The sequence below is a fragment of the Elgaria multicarinata genome, chromosome 1 (assembly GCF_023053635.1).
Source record: "Elgaria multicarinata webbii isolate HBS135686 ecotype San Diego chromosome 1, rElgMul1.1.pri, whole genome shotgun sequence".
Lineage (NCBI taxonomy): Eukaryota > Metazoa > Chordata > Lepidosauria > Squamata > Anguidae > Elgaria > Elgaria multicarinata.
The window spans coordinates 21,264,062-21,279,805 of record NC_086171.1 but is presented as its reverse complement, the minus strand read 5'-3'; the positions used below and the strand labels follow the sequence as shown (position 1 = coordinate 21,279,805).

The 15,744-nt window shown below is 40.3% G+C and overlaps 1 protein-coding gene across 2 annotated transcripts in view; it reads left to right on the top strand.

The window, feature by feature from the left end:
* The first annotated feature begins 3,835 nt into the window (after positions 1-3,835).
* ATP2C1 (ATPase secretory pathway Ca2+ transporting 1) overlaps positions 3,836-15,744 on the top strand; it is a 46,951-nt gene continuing 35,042 nt past the window's right edge. For both annotated transcript variants that reach the window (XM_063124352.1, XM_063124343.1), the window contains exons 1-4: positions 3,836-3,998; positions 4,774-4,960; positions 13,020-13,130; positions 15,214-15,330. In XM_063124352.1, coding sequence (XP_062980422.1) covers positions 4,955-4,960; positions 13,020-13,130; positions 15,214-15,330 — 234 coding nt within the window. In that variant the 5' untranslated portion in view covers positions 3,836-3,998; positions 4,774-4,954. The remainder of the gene's footprint in view (positions 3,999-4,773; positions 4,961-13,019; positions 13,131-15,213; positions 15,331-15,744) is intronic.

Below are 15,744 nucleotides of genomic sequence, written 5' to 3'. Positions count from 1 at the left end.
GTTTGGGGGTGACAGAAGAAAACGTCCTCTGGGTAACAGTTGCTAGCCTAGTTTTGGTTGACTGAAGTAAGTTCTTCCCATGGGACCCGAGTGTGCGGGGCAGATTGTACGGGAGAAGGTGATGCCGCAGGTAACCTGGCCCCAAACCATGTAGGGCTTTAAGGGTAATGACCAACCCTTTGGACTTTGCCCGGAAACTAATTGGCAGCCAGTGAAATTATTTTAATGTTGGGGTAATGAGCAATGGATAAAATACAGAGGATCCTCAAAACTTTATATAGATTCAGTTGAAAATGGAAATGGATGCAACCATATTTTTTTCCTGATTTTATAACATTCATTTTAATTAAACATTTTAAATCAAATTAAAGGCTCAAAATTTCTTCAAGCTATACTGATATACATCTACAAATGGTGTAAACGAGTTTTGTTTTGTAAATGTTACGACTGCTTTCTTATCAAAAGTGTTCTTCAATTCTCACTGGCATTTCCACAGCTCTTGCAGAACTTCTTTGAAATGAGCAGCTACAAAGAGTCTTAAAGACTTACTGTTGAGTCTTTCATATGCCAATTAGGCCTTAATCACCTCACATTCTTATTTTAATTATTCTGTTGGGAGACAAAGAATGGACATTTACTCACTTCTTGTAGAATTTTTAAAATCCTAATATAGTTAACATAAGATCAAAGTAAGGCTTTTGTGAATTCTCTTTAACATCTGCAAAAGACAGAGTTCAATGTAGTCTGAAATGTATGTGCAAGTTTTATCAATAAACCAGTTGAAACTTCTCTAGAACAACCCATACAACTTTTTATTTTATTTTAGCATTTTTGGTAGACTCAATCCAGGTTGCTCTTCAGCCAATGGCGAATTGTACACCCATATTACAGCTTGCTTCTGAACAAGTGCACTACTCCAATTACTAGATTCTATGGATCAAGTTGATTCACAAATGACCATGTTGAAAGTATCACATTACTTGTCCCTTTGTTTGAGCCTAATTGATCACTTTAGGTTTCACCTTGGGGTATCCAATGCTTGGAGTGGTATGTGTTCCTTAGCCCCTTTGCAGCAAGATAGTGTATCTGTATAAGGAAAGGAACCTCTCATGCATGCACCGAGTCATTACTGACTCTTGGAGGGACGCCAGCTTTCACTGTTTTCTTGGCAGGCTTTATAGTGGGGTGGTTTGTCATTGCCTTCCCTGGCTGTGATTACCTTTCCCCCAGCTAACTGGGTACTCATTTTACCAACCTCGGGAGGATGGAAGGCTGAGTTGACCGAAGCTGGCTGCCTGAAACCAGCTTCTGCTGGGATCGAACTCAGGCCGTGGGGAGTTTAGGCTGAAGAACTGCTGCTTTACCGCTCTGTGCCAAACGAGGCTATATCTGCATAAAGGTTTGATTATTATTCCAATTTTACACCTTTCTGAGTATAGATAGCAGGCTGAATCCAGATTTAGTCATATGTAGACTAGACCAATTGAAATCATTGGAACCTGAGGTAATTATAATTAAATAGTCACATTGATTTCAGTAGATTTACTGTAAGTATGACTAAATCTGGATCCATTTCATCTTTATTTCCCAGCTTGTTTCCTTAATATTGGCAAGTTTGGCTGCAGATGATTCTGCTCTGTACTGCTAAATCCTTTACTTCTGAATTGTTCAAATTGATTTTGCCTTTTAGTTTTTCTATAAAACAGATATGGAGGTTCTTTGTATGCCTTGTAAGACTTGAATTTAAAACTTTAAAGTGAACACTACACACTATGATTAGGGCACTAGGTTGTGCTGAATGTCTAGTTGATATTATAGTGCAATACTCTGTTCTCTAAGACAAATTCTAGACAGTACTTTTATTATGGCTTGTTTGCACATTAAAACAAGTGCTGAAAACTGGACAAGCAAATGTACTTGGACTTACATGTTTTTACATAATATAAATTTGCAAAAAGGAAGTTTGCACGTTTGATTTTGCTTCAATTATATAGCATGCAAACGTAGCCCTTAATCATCAGCAGCAAGAAAATAAATATTCATGATACCTGAAATCAGTCGCATTTATTGTGGCATGAGAATTAGTCATAGTAATTGTGTTATACAAAATTTCATGAATGCCCTTAAACCCTAGTCTTAAATATGCTAATAAATCTCATAAAAGCATTGGTGAGTTAATTACAGGAGTTCTATAAACAATGTAAGGCTAAACAAATGACTACACACTGAATTACTGGTTGTGGTAAGAGCAACATAGCCACTGCAAAACTAGCCCTTGTAATTTACCATGTTTCTGAAGTGTTGTAATTTGGTTACTTTCTGCATGATACTAAGGCTTAATGTTGGAGTAGCTACCTTATGAAAATGTCCACCTTTAAAAACTATGTTTAATGTTCATACAAGATCTTGTGTCTTAAATGTCATCTCAAACGTTTCTAATATAGCACAAATGGGAAATTAAAACATGTACACTTACTGTAGGTTGCAGTAGCTCACTGCAGTGGGAGGAACTCGGCAAGAATCAAATGATGATTGGCTGTCCCACCCCATTAACATGAAAATGTACATAGAATGCACATGGTTTTTCATCTAAACCATAGAAAACTGGAATTTGTTCCCTATGTCATGCAAATCAGTGAACTTCAGGAATGCTAGAACTTCATGTTCTTGCAAAATTATTGGACATGGTACCAACACAAATGAGGATTCTTCTAGCTGGCTGGAGGATATGTTTCAGTATTGGCAATACATCTAGTAGATGGTAAAAAACCTGTGCCAGGGAATTCAGTGCGTTTATAATCATAGTAGACATGGAATGCATGTATGTCTGGCTGGATTATAAGGTCCTTTGGGGTCTGGTCAGCAACAAGGCAATTAATTCATGCCCACTCAAATGAGGCATGGTCGGAGGATGGCGTATTGAGTGGCAGTGCTAGTTAGTGGATCAACGGCAAATTTTCCTTACTCACCAGCAGCTTTGAATTACATTTGTGAAGTGTGCTTCTCAGGAGTTCTTAACATTTGCAGTTTTCTGAAATCCTCAAAGCAGCAGCCTTCGTTTTCTAAGGTGGAGCTCTGATGGCTTCGAGGAGTGGGGTGGGGAACGAGCATCCTTTTCAAAACGGCCCCCTTGCAACCTACCTTACCCTTGGATTCGATAAGCAAAGCGGCGTCTTTGTTTTCTATTTCCATAGGGTTTGTCCTATTAGACTGTAGCGGCAAAAAGAAGAGTCTCACCTTAAAGACCCAACACATGTATTTATTCTGGCATAAGCTTTCGTGGTCACTATCCTTTTCATTAGATGCACTTGTTTTCTATATGGCGATTGCCAGAGGATCACGAGAGGGTGTGATGGGTGGTGACTGTGTATGCGCGCGTTCACTCGACGGCCCTTTTTCAACCCAATCCTATGCATGTTTACCTGGAGGTAAGTCCCATTGAATAAAGTGCTCGCAAAGCGAAGGGAAAAAAAGAGTGGGGGGGGGGAGCCTGGAGCCTCGGTTGCGTTCAGAGACCAACTCCGTGCGAGCAGAAGGCTCTTATAGCCGCCCACTTTCCTGCCCAGCCAGGCGCCCGCCTCCCCGCCGCCGCTTAAGCCTAGGACTGCCTGACATGGCGGGGAGAAGAGAGCGGCGACTACGAAGCGTCCCTCGCTGCCGGGCCCGGGCTTCTCTCCGCTGGCGCATGCGCGCCATGTCGCTCGCTTTGGTGTGTGCCTCTCCCTCCCGCTCCTCTAGGCCCTTCCGCTCCGTGCCCGCTGTTGGCAGCGGAAGTGAATTGAGGTGCTGAGAGAAAGACACACACACACAGAGAGAGAGAGACCGAGCGAGCCTGGCAGGGAGCGGAGAAGGGGAGGATGCGCCTGGGCCGCCGTCGCGGTTGTTAGTGCTGCTTCGAGGAACCCGAGCCCAGGAAGGGTGGAGTGTGCATGTGTGTGTGCGCGCAAAAGAAGGAGGCGTCGTCGTCGTGAGGGTGGCTGTGAGGGGCGCCTCGCTCGGTAAGCCGGGGTAAATTGCGGGGTGGGTGCGTGCACGGAGGGGCAAAAGGTGGGCTCTGGGGCGCGGTGGGGGAAGCGGCGCACGGAGAGCGGCCATGCCCAAGAGTGTGGGGCGTGAGGTGCGACCCTTCGCGAGGTGCTGCGGTGTCTGGGAAATGGGACTGGGAATACCAAGACGCGCTGTGGTTTTCTCTCCCCCCACCGCCCCACCGCCAACCATGTTTCCTTTAAGGCATTTCTCTCCCCACCAGCACTCAAGAGGGATTCACGTTTTCGCCTTTCTCTCACCTATCGTACCTGCCCCTCCGCCCGAATTATTTCGCTTCCTTCCTCCCCGTGTGTGTATCCGGGGTGTACCGTAGCAACAGGCATGGGGACGTCGGGAGGGGGGTGGGCGGGTGTAGGCGCTGAGGCTTGTGCGAGGGAAGAGCTGACAGGTGTCAGGACAAGGTAGCCCTCCATCGGGGAGCGTCCTGGGCAGGGAGGGATCGTGGCGGGGCTCTCCGCGTTCGAGGGAAGCGCCTGGCCTTGAGCAGGCGACATCCCCTGCTGGTGGTTCTCTGGTCAGATTTCTCCGTTCTTCCCTCCTGTTCTGTTTTATGGAGCTGCTGGGGTTACACGTCATTTTCCTTTGGATAGGGGTGGAGGGGCGGGAAGGGTAGCTGCCAGCCGGCTGCATCTATGGAGGTATGTGTGCCGATGTGATAAGGAGGGCCAAAAACTGGTGGCGTTTTTGTGTGTATTCTCTTTCTTTCTCTTTCCCTTTTCTTGTTAGCTCTACACCACTTTCCCCATCCTCACCGATGTTGCTGTGTTTGGGGGCAGTGGGGACAAAGCAACTGCCTGGAATATAGGGATCCCTCTGCACTTTACCTCTCAGCCCCAAGCCCAGGGCTGCTGTTTGCTGTCACTAAAGTCTTTGTAACCATCAATCCAAGTGCGGTTTCGATGGAAAAATGAAGGTAAATAAATACTTTACCAAAGCAATTGCATTTGGGGCTTGTGTGCGGGATGATGATTGCTTTTGTTTTTCTGTTTTCTTGAGGTATGGGTTTGCTTTGGAGACCCTTTGCATAGTGCTGGGTTAACTTGTTTTAGGCTGGTAGGTCTCTGTTGTGCAGCATAAATTGTATAAATTGTTGCACTTTACCTATACAAAAGTCTTGTTGATGCAGTGGTGGTGCTTTTGTTCCTTAAAAAATGAGGAACTTTGTGTATAATCCCATATCACATCAATTGACTGTTATTTGTAATGAAGAGATTAAAATGATTCTGTTAGTCATACCTTTCATGGTTCAACTAGGTGCTAAATAAAACAGGGACTCATTAAGGGTGTATTGATTAAAATCTGATTGTTCACACATTTCAATCAGTGTTCAGTTATGAGAAACTGAAAATATAGAAATGTAGTTGATTCCTCCTAAGCTGTTATTTAGGTCAAGTTCGGAGTTGTATTATTCCTGAACTTATAGCTAACCCCATCTTTAGTTGGATATTCTGGGGGGAAACAGTTCATAGAAATCTGAAACTGCAAAATCAAGAGGCACTATGTTAATTGGAAATAGTCCTATGGGAATAAATTCGAAAGTGCTTTATTCACACTGATCTCATAGCTGATTCTTTGCTAATTGGTTTTACTATCGCTAGGCTTCAGAAATGCTAAATGGTTCCATGTATCAGTTTTCACTCTGGTATTGATGCTCCTGCTACAAACGAATGCTTAATTACTGGGTTTTTTTCTTTTTTCTTTTTAAAACCCTTTAATAGGTACCTGTATTTCCCCCTCCCTCTCACTAGGTGAACAGCTGTTGGAAAAGGCCAGGCAAAGTGGCCTGAGGGAAAGGGTTAAACTCCCCCCAGCACCACTTAAACTGGAAGATCTAGCCCAAAGACTGTGCTAGGTACACCTATTTTGTATTTGGTCCCATTGAACTCAGTAGGATTTATTTCTGAGTAACTCTTAATGGGATTGTACTACACTTTTCCAGAAGGGTTTTTCTTCCAACCTTGTCATATCCATTGGCTATAAAATATCTTGGTACTGAGAGGCACATATATGTGGATATTTGTACACCTTCCATTCCACATTGCAATGCTGTTACTGTTTCTTACAGAGAACTCTTTTTAGTATGAATGGAATTGGAAAACCTGTAGTACTACTTTGGACTGCATTTTGTTCCTGAAATCTTGATATAAAACTAGTTTACAGTAAATATTATTTTAAAATTAAATCAGAGGCTGATTGCTTGCAAAGGGTTTCTGAGTAATAGGGAAAGATGCCCAATTGCAGAAGAATCAGTATACAATCAATATCTCTTTCATTATGCACTATTTAAGTGCATCACTAAAGCCTTTCTTGGGGAATTCTCATGCTACATACTACAGTATAGACAGTGCAGTGTGTTAGTGTGTACATCTTTTCATTTGTTAAAACAGTGTCTATCTACATCTGCTACTAACCAGTTAGCAACCGTTTCTTCATTGAGCATGCTTTCATAAATGTTGTAATAAAAATATTCAACAAACAATACTGGGCATGTTTGGACAATCACACTGAAGGAAGCAACCATCAGGACTGCTCCCTCTGTCCATATGTGTGCTGCACGTGAGGCTGCTATTTGCATTATTCCCTGTGCTGTAGTGTGTTTTAGCATGTCTGAACCTCTTGCGTGGTATGGCGGGGTGGTCATACCCACCCTATAACCTATTATGTGCAGTTGTAGGCAGTTGCATATGTATGGGGCAGGGAGAGAGCAGCCATGATGATTGCTTTCCTCACTGTGAAGTGCAAAATACTAGTAGGCTGGGGCTGGGCCTTCCCAGCACAAGTTAAACTTTGTTTTATTTGGGCCGTTATCTAGAGAACAGTTGAAATACAGGATTTTTTTTGCTCCAAGGAAAAATCCACCAGTTTAACTTCACTTTTAGTGCCATGTATATATAGAATTATCACAGGCTAATACAGCCTGTTGTGGTCCAAAACATCTGGAGGGACCCAGATTGGGAAAAGCTGGGCTAATGGATGTAATGTTGCTTGTAGTTAAAGCACTAGTGTAAACCAATGCATGTTTAGCTTTATTAAGGGTAGAATAGGAGATAAGAATAGATGTAACTTTCATTTTTATGATAGTTTTTTTACCTGTCTGTTGGTTTGGTGTGCTAGGCAGCGAACAATAGATAGAAATCTGAAGCCTTGTAAAGAAAACTACAGTTGTTACTAGCCCATACCCACTTACATCAATCTCTGGCTAGATTATAATAATAGATGTTAAAGGAACTCTTATGAAACAAAAACTTTCTGATCGCTTCTGAAAGATGTAGATCTAGTTTGTCTAACTTCTCAATATCATTTCATAAGAGAGCTTCTTCTCAGTTCCTTTATAGCAAGGAATAGAAGTGCATGAGAACAAAATAATGCAAAAACGGTGATAGTTATTTTTAAAATTAAAATGTTATTAATGGGAAAGAGAAGTTGCAACTATATAGTTTGTGCCTTGTGCTGATATCTTTTTTGGTGAACACAGGTTTGTTATAGGTATTTGGTACCTTCAATATTAGTAGCAATGAGAGAGTTCCAAGGCTGTTTTGAATTTGTACTTTCATCAAATATAAAATGTTCAGAATGGTGTTGTTTCATTCCACTAGTGGAGATCTATGTATGGATGTGGGCTTGTGCTTGTTCAGCTGGTGCAAATGAGATGCGCAGCTGCCTCACAATATTAAGTTTGGCTCAACTGAAATAGCTGGATGTATCTCTTAAAATGTATGGGAATGTGCATCACCAATCCAGGGCCATTAGTTGCACATAAAGGATAGGGGAAGGGGCTGTAAATCAATGGTAGAGCACATGCCTTGCATGTAGAAAGTCTCAGGACTGGCCCCTCCAGGTAGGGCAGGAAAAAACCCTGCCTGAAATCCTGTAGAGTCGCTGCCAGTCAGTGTTGACAATACTAGGCTAGATGGACCAATGGACTGAATATAAAGCAGCTTTCTATATTCCCATGATAGTGTATGAGTAGAGCTTTTTTATACATGATACTGAGATTTGACAGACTAAACTAATATTATTATCAGATTCATTTGGTGCCTAGATGCAGTGCCCAAAAACTATTAAGTACACAAGGTCAAAATGAAGAAGTTTTTCAAGGCAATATAGCTAACTGGAAGTGGATTGTTTTCATAGTGCTTCAGATGATCTTTTCAGGACACAGCTGTAGATGTACAAGTTTGTTGTGTGAAACTGGTTGTGACAGATTAGCACTGACTTGACCTTTATTCTGTAAATATAGTAATTACAATGTAGACAAATCTGTCACCTGATATAAGCTTGTTTGTTGAATTTGTAAACTTTCAAATTTTGCCACTATTTAACACTTTATGTGTTCTGTTGATCCATTTTAATCAGATAAAAAAAGTTTGCAGCCTGCTTTTTTCCGAGGATCTGACACTTTGATTTAAATTAAGGTGAAAGATAGGGACATGCAAACAGGCACCCAACGAGCTCCTTTTTTATTCTTCCAACTCAAACAATTTCTTTAATTTTTTATTTTTAAAAATGGCAAATACTATATATATTTAGATTGTTCAGCATTTGCAGACAAACTCATCAACAATTCCATGACTGCTAAATTTGCTTAGGAGTCTTTGGTGAGAGATTTTGTCAAAAGCTTTTTGGAAGTCCTAAATAATGTTTACTGTATGTGTGCTTATTAACACTCTCAAATAACTCTAAAAGATTAGTGAGACAAGACTTACCTTTGCAAAAGCCATGTTGATTCTTTTTCATCAGGGCTTGTTCTTCTATATGCTTATTAATTTTATCTTTAATAATGCTTTAACCAATTCACTCAGAACAGACGTTAAATTAAGTGGCCTGTAATTTCACTTGGATCCCTTGTTACATTGGCCATCTTCCAGTCCTCTCTTCAGAGGCTTAGGGAAATGTTGCATATTTTGTTTAGAAAATCAGCAATTTCAAATTTGAGTTCTTTAAGAACTCTAGGATGGATACCATCTGGGTCCGGTGATTCATTTACTTTCACTTTATCAATAAGGTTGAAAACTTAATCTTTTGTCACCATTAGCTGAGCTTCTATTATTGTGATTTTGAGTAACCTCCAAGCATTTTGAAAGGATTTGACCCTTTTGATTCCTTCTTTCAACTTTCTTTTACCAGTTCCCTCATTTTAGATAAATTGACTCTTTTGAAATCAAATGGGACTGTGTTGGCCTTCCTGGGCAATTTTCCACTTAAATATATATTAGATCTGGTAACACTGTGTGTTCACTGTTCTGTTCTGCACTGCAGGTGGTGTACAGAAGTGCATGCTGTCTCAACTCTCACTTTCAAGGTCTTGCCTCTCTCTAAGCGCACAGGCAGGGGAGGTCAATGAATAGAAAATTTGGGGAGATGAGAGTAGATCTGAACAAGGAGGATGAATCTAGATATAAATGAAAGTGATAGGGGAGGGAAATAGAAAGTGAAACCAAAAGAGAACAGAACATATTCATGCAGTCCTGACTCCTGAGGAAACTTCTGCTGCACAATCTTATTGGTAGAATTTAAAAGCTTATTTGGTGATTGTGGCACAACATGACAAAAATATATTTTATTTTATTTATTTATTTGTTACATTTATATACCGCCCCGTATCTGAAGCTCCCTGGGCGGTTTACAAAAGTTAAAAACAGTAAACATTAAAAAAGTATACAGAATTTAAAAACATAAAAACAACAGTATAAAAACAACAGTATCCATTTAAAAACAACAGTTCTGGGGTCCGTTAAAAAACAAACTTAGCATTGTTAAATGCTGTTAAATGCCTGGGAGAAGAGAAAAGTCTTGACCTGGCGCCTGAAAGATAACAGTGTTGGTGCCAGGCGAGCCTCATCGGGGAGATCATTCCACAGTCGGGGGGACGGGGGACAGACCTCTCCCTTGTTGCCATCCTCTGAGCTTCCCTCAGAGTAGGCACTCAGAGGAGGACCTTAGATGTTGAGTGCAGTGTAAGGGTAGGTTCATGTTGGGAGAGGCGTTCCATCAGGTATTGTGGTCCCAAGCCATGTAATGATTAATTGAACAGTGGAGCTGGTTCATCTCAATGACTTCACAAGTTCATTCATTCGAGACCTTCAGAGCAGCAATTTAGGGCTCCATCACACCTACTCCCCCCTCCTCGTTTGCCTCTGTGATTTCCACCTCCGTTTCATTAGCATGTCAAGCTAATGGTCCCTTTCACATGTGTTTCTGGTATCACCACTGTACTGGTGAAACCTCCATTTGCTTGTTTGCTCTCCCACTCCACCCCACCCCTTCTCCTTCCCCCTCCAGTTCATTGGTTGTTGTCATCAATGGACATTGTGATGGACATGGGTGCCTTCCCTCCTCCACCCTGGAGTTTTGATCTTGCCCTAGTCATTGCAGCTCATCATCTGCCTGCCTGTAATAAGCCCCCAAAATCAGAAACTGAAAAGTTAATCACACACCCATACACAGACTCAGTCTCTATCACTCACACACAGGCACAGTCAAAAGCCGTATGCAAAGCGACTGCTTTACGATCCACGTGACTCCTTCTCTCCACAAGTACCACTACCCGTTCCCAACCCCAAATCTGTCCCCTTTCAGCTTCTGAAGGAAAGGGTGGTGGTGGAGGTAAGGATGACCAAGTTCTCGGCTAGTAAAATAAATTTTTAAAAAATCACCATTGGCTTTTAATCCTCACTTAGCATTGATGAGGGTTTGGCTTTCTTTTCTATTTTTGCTGGGGTGGGAAAGAGAATCACGGATTGGGACAAAGCACAGCTAGATCTATGGTCCGGTGTCGACTCCCAACTCCTCCCCTCCTCTCTCTGCCTCTCGTTCTCTATGTATGTAGTACACAGGCAGCTCTGCTGCAGGAGCAGCATTGGAAGGGAAGAGCCATCGAGAGGGGCTTCCCAGCAGCTTCCCAAGTACTGAGCCAAACTTGATGCTTCACTGCCTTCTCTCCCCACCCGTGTTCCCATGGCCATTTGTGAAGCGTCACGCTTGCTCTTCCTTTTCTGTGCCATGTGTGAGTGCCTATGCATGTGTGTCAGGCAGGGAAAGAGAGAAAGGAGAAGCCGAGCTCCCTGCCCCGACCAGCTACACTTGAGTGAGACAAGCAGGAAAAGGGGGCTTTACAAAGAACCTCAATTGCAGATATATATATTTTTTAAAAGTATAGACTCACCAACACAGCGTGCTGGAGGAGCAGAACTGCCCAGCCCTCCTTGTTGGTTAGCAAGACCTCCCTTCAAAGCACATGCCCCCAACAAAGGACATAGTGCGAGGACAGCAATACACAGGGGCAGAAGGACGCTTTAATTCCTCATGGAGGAAATAAACTGGACTTTCCCCGCTCTAGGAAAACACGGAAAGGTAGGGGGAAGAGGCGGGCTGACTGCAGGACAGTAGCGACGTCATGCGAGTACCGCACTGCAAAACAATAAAACAGGCATGACAAGAGTGCGGTAAAACACTGGTGTGATGGAGCTCTTAGTATTAAAATGACCAAATTATCATCCCATTTTTTGATGAAGATTAACCTGAAAACAATTCAGAGTAAGTGCTTAGTGTGTACCTACCTTCTAATGAAACCTACATCTCTGAATGTGTATTAAGGTTATATTAAACAATAATGTACTTCTAAAAACTGATGAGGAAATAGAATCTCCCTCACTAGTGATTTAAACTGTTATTTAAATCATTAAAACCGAGACCTTCAGAGAAGCAATTTAAATCAAATCAACCCTGGATCCAAGTGACAATTCTAGCTATGTTGATCAGGGCTGTTATTTAGATAATTTCATATGTGGCATTGGGAGCTGTTAGTGAAGGTTTGATGCTCTTGCTCTCTCATCCCATCTAAATGGGCTCTTAGAGTTGTGGTCATGGTCTCTTTGCTGTAAACGAAACGGTCTCTCTCCAGGAATCCCTTGGGGAGATGCATGGGCTACATAGCAACAGCATCTCTATAGCATCTTATTTGGCAGGAAGGAAAGATTAATAAGTGTGATAATGGGGCAGTTGATGTAGAAAGGTAAAAAAAAGCTGCTCATTTTCTCCAGTTATGAGGCCATAACATAGAACCTGAAATTCAGTTTGAAATAGCTGTTTTGCTTTGTGTTTATAATTTTAAAAACAAACCCAAGAGTTTTCTAAAACATGATTTAAGAGCATCTTTATGCCATTGTTATTTACCCTGTTCTCATGCTTACTATGTGTAAACACCTTGATGCACATCCTTCATTTGTATGAGCACATGTTGCTTGTAGGTGTGATATCTTTGTGAGCCATAAATACATCTACTTTCCTTAGCTGTCTGTTAGTTACTGAATGCCTGTGGAATAAATGAACATGTGAAAAAGTATCATGCAGTCTGGGCAACTGTTTAAATGTTTTTTTGCCACACATTCTCAGTGTGAGTAGCTTGTTCATCGATGCTGTTCCAATTTAGTACGTTGCAGAGTGCAGTGCAAATCTGCCTGCATAAGAATGGACATCGCATTGTGGTGGATTAAAATTCTATTTTATGTGTGAACCTGTCAAAAGGCTGGGTGTGGAAAGGTGGAAACGAGAATGTAATGAGAGGAGGGCAGTGAGCTGTCATGAATGCTTTTCCTTGTTTAGCTATTAACAATAATGAGCAATGGAATTATGTATACATGTAATCATTAGGATCCATTAATTGGGACATTCACTTCTTTTTAATGATGTAGGAATGACTAGCTCAAATGTAAATTTAATTTATTATATAATATAGCTTGTAGGAGATAATTTAATTTTTGTACATTATTCTGAACAGTTGCACAATATACAGGAAAAGGGTTTTTTTATTCTTGAGAAATAGCTTAAACTGTTAGTATTTGCCTGTTGAACACATGACTGAAAGTGGATTTCACTTTTATTTGCCTGGATATTCTTTTTTTTTGTAACTTATTGTGGAAGGAGGGGGTGAATGTAGAGTCTGGTGATCTATATAGCTCCTTGTTTTTTAGGTTGCACGTTTTCAACAACTGCCTAATGATGACAATGAAATAATGATTCCTGTCCTGACTTCCAAAAAAGCAAGTGAATTACCAGTTGATGAAGTTGCAAGCATCCTTCAGGTAAGTAATGACTGACTGTTTAAATAAAACATTTTCTTAACCTTCTTAAGTATTTGTTAAATTCAGAAGTCTGATCAATGAATAATTTGTCATTTATTTATTTATTTATTAAATTTCTATACTGCCCAATAGCTGAAGCTTTCTGGACAGTCTGCTAGCTATTACTAACCTATTGCTTTTTGATTCTAAAATAGTACTTTGATTTGTTAGAAGTTACACCAAATAATTTCAGTTTATAGTTTATTAATAAATAAAGCCCACTCTCTGGAACTCCCTACCACTTCAAAATAGACAGGAGCCAACCTTCAGGGTTTTCAGCACCTACTGAAAATATACCTTTTCTAAAAAGCATTCCCAAGAAGTTAATTTTGTCTTCTGTATGAAGACTTGTCTTGTACATTGATTAGAAATGTCTTTCATGTAAAAGGTTATTGTATTGTATATATTGTACAATACATAAATAAATGTCTGCATTTATATTAAGTATCTGCATTGTATGTAAATATAAGCATACACAATTTGGGGTTCCATGGGAAATGCGATTAGTGTTACCAAGGGAACCATGGTGGCTTTTCTAAACAGACTTGCTCAACATTAGCTTTTAAGTAGGCTAAATAACAAAATCTCTGGTTAATTTTTTTCATGCTACTCTAAGAACCTGGATTATTAGTTTCTTTAAGTATAATTAAAATCAGATTTTGAAGTAGTTTAATCATAAAACTATGGAAGAAAGTTAGTTTTCTTTGTCAAATGTGCATATTTAAAATGCTTGGCCTTTAATCATAATTTTCCTTCTTAGAAACATGTATAATTAAATAGGAATGTTCAAATGATCAAATATAACATTCTGTAGCTGCCAGCACTCAACTTGCTGTCTTGGAAAATTTATCACCTATTTCTCTAGTAGCATTTTAAAATAAGACAAATTTTGAGGGAATTTCCATTTCAATAGATATTCTCAAATGTGCATGATAGATCTTGGCAATTAGAGAAATGCTGATCTGTTACCAAATATATAATTTTTAAAAATTATCTATTGCAAAATCCATTTCTACAGCTTCCAAATATTCTTAAAAATCAAAAGTAGATTAACAACGATCGCAGAATAATTAGCAGCAGAAAATTAAAAGCAATAATAATAATAAAAACCATTAAAATGCAGCAGCAAGTAAAGCCAGATTCAAGTGAGATCTTAAAAGGCCTAGGAAAATATTTTCTTCATCTAATAAAAAAAAACTATTTAATTTCTTCACCTAGTTTCTTTCCTTAGCCAAAAGAAGTGAGGTGGGTGACTACGAAGCAAGGGGGCTTTTCTGTTGTAGCACCCAGTTGTAGCACCCCAGAGAAGCTTGCCTGGTGTGGTACCAGATAAACAACCGTCTTACTTTCACAGGCATTTTAGACTTTCGGTTTCTGTTTTGAATCGATTACTGTATTTTAAATTCTTGCATTGCTGGTAGGTTTTATTTTGGGTCTTAAGTTTTATTTTATACTATAGTTTTAAACTTTTATATTGTATCTTACGTTGTATTTGATGGTTTTAATTGTTGTGAACCACCCAGAGAGCTTTGACTTTTGGGTGATATAAAAATGTAGTAAATAAATAATAATAAACAGTAGCGAAACAACATAAGAATGAGTGCCAAATGGGCCTTCCTGGGGATAGCATTCTAAAGGTGGGACACCATAACTTAGAAGGCCCTTTCCCCAGATGACCTTCATGTATGGGCATGTTTATATGGGGAAGACAATCCTTCAAGTACCTTGGTTCCAAACAGGATAGGTTTTTATTGTTCAAGTAGTAGTAGTTATAAAATGAATCTTTTACTTGTGAAAATCCAGCACTTGTAAAAATCTAGTTTTCCATTATTGCCCAGGTGATGGAACTCTTGCTGTGTCAAATTCTTTAAATTTACAGCAGTGCAATTACATTGGGTAAAAGGCCATTTACCCAGGAATAATAGATAAACATGACAGGGTTGGTTTCTAGAGTCTTTCAGCTTCTTTTTGCAGTGGAATAAAATCTTGGCTTTGCATGTACAGATTTTTTTAAAAATGCGTATAATTGTACATATTCCCATAGGCTGACCTTCAGAATGGCTTGAAGAGCTGTGAGGTTTGTCATAGACGGGCTTTCCATGGATGGAATGAGTTTGATATTGGTGAGGATGAACCACTATGGAAAAAATACATTTCTCAGGTAAGTGTCTCTTCCTTTCTAAGAGCTTTTTGAGATTATCAGTTCAAAAATGTTGATACCAGTTGGTAGCCATTGTTCTGTTCGCCTGCCAATACTAATTTAAGTGTAGTTGTGCGTAGTGGAAGCGGGATATAGTCCCACTGGGGAGAAGGGAGAATAACCACGCTGCTCCTCTCCACATTTATGGTGGTGATTGCTATCAGATATAGAGGAGCACGTAGCCTGTAAAGAGTGGACTTCATTAGTCCATTTCACCTTATATGCAGTTCTCAACATAATAATGACTTTAGTTGAAGACTCAAGGCAGAGCCTGAAAACTAGAGTACGGTGTTTAAGAGTGATGGGGTACAGTTAAACTGATAAGTGGCTTTTCCAGTCTCTGGATTGTGATCAGTTTCAACTTTCAGGTGAGGT